Source organism: Halyomorpha halys, unplaced genomic scaffold, assembly GCF_000696795.3.
Source record: "Halyomorpha halys isolate HHAL.00 unplaced genomic scaffold, Hhal_1.1 Scaffold1142.1, whole genome shotgun sequence".
NCBI classification, from domain to species: Eukaryota; Metazoa; Arthropoda; class Insecta; order Hemiptera; family Pentatomidae; genus Halyomorpha; species Halyomorpha halys.
In genome coordinates, this window is record NW_027113900.1 from 134,637 (window position 1) to 141,973 (window position 7,337).

The 7,337-nt window shown below is 33.1% G+C and overlaps 1 protein-coding gene across 1 annotated transcript in view; it reads left to right on the forward strand.

The window, feature by feature from the left end:
* Ir40a (Ionotropic receptor 40a) overlaps nucleotides 1–2,938 on the forward strand; it is a 103,960-nt gene extending 101,022 nt beyond the window's left edge. Inside the window, exon 13 of the mRNA XM_067051160.1 lies at nucleotides 2,748–2,938. Coding sequence (XP_066907261.1) covers nucleotides 2,748–2,842 — 95 coding nt within the window. The 3' untranslated portion in view covers nucleotides 2,843–2,938. The remainder of the gene's footprint in view (nucleotides 1–2,747) is intronic.
* The last annotated feature ends 4,399 nt before the right edge of the window (nucleotides 2,939–7,337 follow it).

The following is a 7,337-nucleotide window of genomic DNA, read 5'->3' on the forward strand; positions in this document are numbered from 1 at the left end:
AGTGCACCCCTAACCATCTTCACTTCATATATATCATAGAGGGTCAACAATCATCTCATAATTTTTAATTAAACAAAAAGTATCTCACGATTTTGTATAGTAAGTTGTAAAAAATTTCAATTACAGCTCACGAGAACCTTACTATTATATTCAGACAAACTATAAAATAAATATCTCATTTTTATTAAATTACAGCTCAAGAGAACCTTACTATTATATACGATTTTGTAAAGTTAGTTGTATGTATGTTGTAAAAAATTTCAATTACAGCTCAAGAGAACCTTATTATATTCAGATCAACTATTAAACAATTATCTTATTCTTATTAATTTACAGCTCAAGAGAGCCTTATTATTCTAGTCAGACAGACTATTAAATAAATATCTTATTCATATAAGTACTCACAAAAAAGTTCTTAATTACAGATAAAAACAAATAACACAGGAAGGAAGTTGAATAGTAGGGGAGCGGCAGAAAGGTAGTGGAGGATTTCACTACTACCATTTCCCAGTAGAAATTCCCTCTAGTGGGAAAAAATCCCTGTCGAAGTTGCGGGAATTTATTTTTCAAACGAGCAGCTAGGAATCGGTCACCTCCGGAGACTCTCGGCTCCGTTCGGGACCGGCAGTATGCTCACGTTCGGAAAAAATGGACTTCCGCCATTTTGGGGGAGCTGATGGAAACAATTACCTAGATTTATTCACCTTTTGAATGAGAAAAGTACAGTAAAACCAAAAATGGTTGAAAAACTAGCATAAACTAGAGAAAAGTGCGGAAGTTAAAATTTAATAATTACACTTCTTTAATTTTATTATAAAAACTTGGGGACAATGACAGTTCTTTAATAGGTAATTAGTTGTCAATTATACAGGTAGATTCATCTGGAAAACGAACATTAATTAAAAAATGAGATGAAGATAATTATCTGCCGTCTTTGTTTTAGTATTGTTTTATTTAAAGATAATTTCCTTCTTCTATACTTCTCCCATAACTTCATTGACCGGAAGTTAATTGCATAGTTTGATAGAAATTTTTGATGATTTTTAATACAGTTACAGTTTCTAATAAAGGGCAAGTCAGTTAAATGAGCTTTTATCTTCATAGTTATAGTTTAACACTTTGACTGCAGGGGCACCCCTGGAAAACCACAATGTTTTTTTGTTAATATTTTCTTTTCTTATTTAAGTAAGCATTATATGTAATGAATAAAATGTAACATTTAGCCAAATAAAGGTTAAATACCTGTGGTTTAACCATGATTACACATTGTTGTCACCCGTGTATGCCACTAAATCTATGTATGCAAACAGCTAATACATGAATATTGTAAGGAATTTTTAACTGAATTACTAAATAAGGACTCTAGAAAGTTATTTTATACCACCACATGTTCTATAAAAGATTTATACAATGTGAAATAATCCAAAGTGATGTAAAAAAAATTCTTTTAATACAAATAAACCTTTTGAACATTTAAAAAATGTTATTGGAAGTGCGTAAACTTAAAGAATACATAAGTAAATAAATGTATATACTTCAAAAAATAAATTTTAATAAAGTAAATAATAAAAAAAATTGATGATGTGTAAAAATCCTTAAAGGCAGCAGAAGCATCAGCACAGCTGGTGGAAGCTAGGGAAGTAATAAACACAATCTGGGATGAAAGGGAGGTGCTTGAGCTCTTCCGACCATTTCAAATGATAGCTACAAAAGTGACTTCACCTGACAATAGCTTGTTGTCATATGCGCTCTCAAGCAACCACATTATCATCAATGAGTCACTGTCAAAGTGTTCATATCTATTTTATTATAGCCACCATTACCTATGTAATTGGCAGTAGTCAAAATTATGTTGATCAAATCTATTAATCTGGATTTATGTTAGCAACCAATAAAGGCCCTGCACCTAAGATGGTGCTACTTCCATCTGAACTAACAGTTATGATGCTTTCTGTTTTGGTATTATAGCAATTTAGGCTTTCACAAAAAAATTACTATTTGGAAGGAAGAAACATTTGGTGCTGAACAGAATACTCATGTAAAGACTAATACTTGACTTTGGAAAACTTATTCGGAATGGACCTTTTTGACTTCAATCCTGCCACCCCTGGAATGGAATAATTTCAGAAGGAATTTTATAATCAATTACCACCAATGGCAGTCTTTTAAAGGCCTGGTACATGCTGGAAATGCGTAGCAGAAATTGTTTGAAATGCCTCCAGACTTTTTTTCTTCTTTCATTGGCACTACAGCTCACTAAGGACATGGCCCTCCTCAATATTTTTATTTTTATTTATTCTAGGTTTTTTTTTTCTTCTTACACCCAGCTCTCTGAAGTTGGCTTCAAATTCCTCACTTCATTGAAGTCTTGGTCTACCTCTTCTTTTCCCTGCAATTTATGTCCCTCATTCTCTACACATAAATTACATTGTTCTAATCCATTTCATGAGAGCCAATATGTCAGGTGAATGCTTAAATTCCTCAACTCCCTTACAAATGCATTTATTCACAGCAAGGAGCAACTTCAAATTGATTCAAAAATTTTAATAACTACTCTTGAATGTAATAGTTTAACTATAATTTCAGGTCAAAAAATATAAGATTATTCTTTGTATCGAGGAATAGAAGTTTCTAACTTAAAAGAAATATAAACAAAATCTGAGTATATAGAAATAGAAATAATATATATCTTTATAGAGATAATTTAGATTTTGTTATATAAGTAAGTGTGTTATTATTTGTTTTAGCATTTTCATTTTTATCGGAAATCGTATTTCATTGTTTTAACACGAGAGGAGCTGCACAGGCATTTTTCTTATTGAAACTAAGCTCATGGAATTGAACAGAATATTGAAACTACTGAAAGAACATTATATCCTAAGGTTTTTTAACATTAAAAGTTACAATTGTGTAAGTACCATCAATTCAAGACAAGGCTTGAATGGCTGAACAAATTTGAGCTAGAGTCCTAGAAATCTCAGTTAGAACCAGAGTAGATGGTATGGGTTTGTATATATTTATTTTTAGGATTCTTACTTTAACAGGAAAAGGGTAAGGAGTAACCTCCCAATAACCATGGTTTATGGATAAAAAAAGATCAACAGACCTACATGCAGAACTAATTCCTTCCATAAGTATCAGCACCGATAACAGATCCAAGTCTTAGAATCATTAGTAATAAATAATGTAAGTGAAAAAAATACAAGGTGTGGTAGCGAAACCTCTGACATTTGCAAGGAGTGGGGGTAGGAATGTCTCAGAGGAGTGGAGTGGGATTGATCAATTAGTGGGAGTCCTCTAGTTTTTAGTAACCAACATGTGTACATGGGCGAGCAACATGGGCTTGTCGTGACGTTTTCGTCAAATAACCGTATATCGTACAATGATCTTGCTATAGGGTGCCAATCTCCATGAAACAAGTAATACAACAAAAAGATGGAGGGGAAGTTCTCCAGGTGTTAGAATGCCTCAAAATGTGGAGGCTGTCCTCTGTCTATTGAACAATTGCCAAGGCACTTTGCTCAGAAACACACAGCAGGTCTTGGAATGTTGGATTGCACAATTTGACTTATTCTCCACCTTGGCACATTTAGACCTTAAAATGCATCCTTATAAGAGTGGCAACCCATAAAGATCGTTTTGTGGTCTGAGGAACGCTCTTTCCTTGACAGATAAAAATGCCAACGATAAGCTTGTTGAGTTACAATGACGGAACAGTTGTTTGACAAAAACGTCATGACTAACTCATATTGCTTGCTCGTGTACTGCATGATGGCTACTAAAAACCAGAGGACCTAAGGAGTCCTTCCTCACTCCTCTGAGCATTTCTACCCCCACCATGCTCCTTCAAAATCTGGGAGGTTTTTTCTCCATGACCCTACATATGGTAACATTTTGGGTTCAAATAAAAATTAGTGATTTGGTTAATTTAGTTTAGAGTTGCATATAATGCATAGATTTAATTTATTTTAGATACACAGACATTATAGTATTTAAATGTAATTTTTTTCAGAAATAACATATTTTGGATAAAAGCCACAATATTTATCAGGTTAATGTAAAAATTATGTATGTTTCCACTTTTGTTACATTTTAAAGCCCGCAGTGTAGAAAAAAAAAACTCTTAACGTTAATTCTAACACCTATCATTATAAATCTTGTTTTATATAAAATTCAAACAATAAAATCATTTTCTTCAATCTGTTTAAAGCTTTTGAATAGAAAACTTCCAAGAGGGATTTTTGGCAGATTTATTTTTTACCAATTTAAACTAGAGCATAGTGCTGCATAAACTTCTTGTATTAGCAATGAGGTGTGGGGTCAGGGGACTGTTTAAAAGTGCACACTACAGCTTTAGTTTAAGAAATTTCACTATAGAGATTTCAAGTAGAAAGATAAAGAAGGGCCTTTCCATAAGGACCTTTCTGTAGTTTAATATAACCAACTGAAATTGGTAGTGAAAGCAGACCCAAACAAAACCGCGTGAGAAATGGCAGAAAAACTCAGTATGAACCATAGAAATACCATATATTTCTCGATTGCATAGAGACGTGTAGGAGAGAAAGGTATCTCATATGATAATAAAAGGTGTTGTGTAATCAAACTGGAACATCTTGGCTAAGCAATGATCAATTTTCTCCCATGATAATACCTTGGAATATGTTGCATAAACAATGTGCAAAGACTGCACAAGATAGACAGTGAACTCCTTCAACACTAACTTTACCTGACCTTCATTCACATTTTCAAGCACCACACCAAATTTTTCCGTGCAAGAAAGTTTTAAAACCAGGAACCCTAATTTCTTTCTTCTTGGAACAATAACTTCGATTAATGCTGGCCAAAGTGTAAAACCAGTACACCGAATAAATAACATATTGAGATAAAAGAAAAGCAAGGGAGCAGCCTGATTATTATAGAAAAAGATCTATAGGTCCTATATAAATGAGGAGGAATGTTATAATTAGTTTGGACTTGTACACTAAAATAGTATGAAATTTAATGTTATAAAAAAAAATGATTTTCAGGGATGAAAATCCAATTCACCTGCATTAAAAACCATCAAGGGGTATAGATTGACTTTTAAGAGGTAGCATCAACAATATCACCATTTGTTGAAATAGCATTAAAAAAAAAAAATTGTAATTTTTTATTTGTTTTAATGTAAAGAGAGAAATGCTTTATTCATTTGTGCTGCCCAAATACATCGGGTTGCTACATTACACAGCATACTAATCAATCCGTGATCGGACATAGATAAATTACATATTTTTATATGATATAATACAATAGAAAGACAACATTTTTTTTTTCCTAGTTTTCTTTTACAATTAATATCTGTCTACACACTACATACAAGTTTTTCAATTTATTCATTCCTTCCATTTCACAATATTTATTTTATTTGATCAACAAGTTCACTCTCTCGAATTCCCCTATATAACAAATATTAAAATATCAAAAATATAAAAACAACAAACAATATATGCAATGTATGCATGCCATCCCTCCTCTGGAAAACTCCTTTACTTATTAATTTCTATGAATGTGGTGGTGGATGATTCCTAGGAAGTCCAGTATTATATTCTCTGTTATCCTAGCCACGTCCTGGACATCGACCCCGAGTTCCTCCATGAAGCTTCTAGTTGTACTGGGAATCGTTCCATGGGCTCCGATTCAGAGGCCTCTCACGTTGAATCTCATTCTCCGAAGCCCTCATGGAACTTCTTCTTGAGGAAAGGGATGCATTTATCGTAGATTTCCTTCTTTTCCCTATCTACTTTATTTGGCTGGTCAAGGTCATTATTTTCATATCTCACTGTTGGATCCAGAATGATTGCCGACTTCCTCTTCTTAGGAAAAGCAACAATATCTGCATATCTTGTGGATCAATCCATATCTACACAGTAAACCTCGTCAAAGCAGGCAAAATTTCTTTCTTTTAGGAGCTTCATTAACTCGTACTTGACTCTATAATGTCGGCATGTTATGAGGAGGGAGTTAATGGGGCACTTCCATAATTAATATGGAAATGAATTTATTTTAATTATATAGGACATTTTTGTGTAATATAAAAATATGTAAGTGTTTGTATGTATGGTTGATCTATTTCATGTAAACGGGTGGCAGTCCCTGATTATAAACATTGCAAATTCCATGAGCCTGTATTAATTATAATACAGATCCCCAGCAAAGGCTCTTGTATCAGCACATGCTATGCATCTGGCCAACCACATTACACTTACGCCACAGGGGCCCCTACTTTTTTACTTCAAGAAGTATCTCCACTTATTCAGCTGGATGAGGTTAGAGACAGACATAACAGATAGATATATATATACACACACATATACATATTGCTCATGGCATATATCTCTGTTTTTTTCTTATTTTTTATTATAAACAAAGAATAAATATATATATTTTTTCTCAATACAAAGAAGTAATTTGTTTTATGATTTTTTATCTTGTTTATTTATTAATATTTGTTTAACATAATTGATACATTTATTTTTTTTCTGCTTCATTTTTCTCAAACTTAGTTTTTCTTTGCAACATTTCCAACCCAAAAATAATAATTCCCAACACATATTTTACCAGGCAGCAGGAAAACCTTTTACGGAGGTTCTCGGTACAGGTAACTACTGCAAAGTAAAGAAAACCTAAGAAATGGTCTAATTAATAAATAATATAATAATTTAAAAAGTTTTCACCAGAAAATATTCTTTAGGTTTATAAAAAGTCATACACTTCTTACACTTTGCCGATATCTAAACATTCAAATGAAATTTTATTTATTGTTAGACTAGAAAGAAGAAAGGATAATATTGGTATCTGGTGGGGGAAACTAGTTAGGCAAGTGGGCCTAGCAGTCCTTTTTGCCAATCCCTGGCAGATACCTTGGAGTCGCAGCTAACCACTAGCGCACTAACCAAGGTGGGAGTGTCAAGATTCATTTTTCGGGAACACTGAGAAATAAATATTAACTTCCCCAGGCGGGAATCAAACCCACAATGTTCCAAAACAAGTGCTCTGAGACCTACACCCCAACCAGCATGGCTTGAACGAATAATAAAAACAATCTAACAAAAATAAAACACTTTAAAAATAGGATCACAGATAATGTTGGTTGAGTTTAAATATAAAATATATACTAAATAATTCAAAAACACTATCGACATATTAGATATTAATGTTTTGACCTGGGCAGAATGGCCTGTATGGAGTTTTTTTAAATGGTTGGATGATATGTCTCATAGTAATTTGAGATTGTCCCTGAAGATGGCCGAATTGGCCGAAACGTTGGACGTGTGAATGAAATAAATGTTTTGAGACTA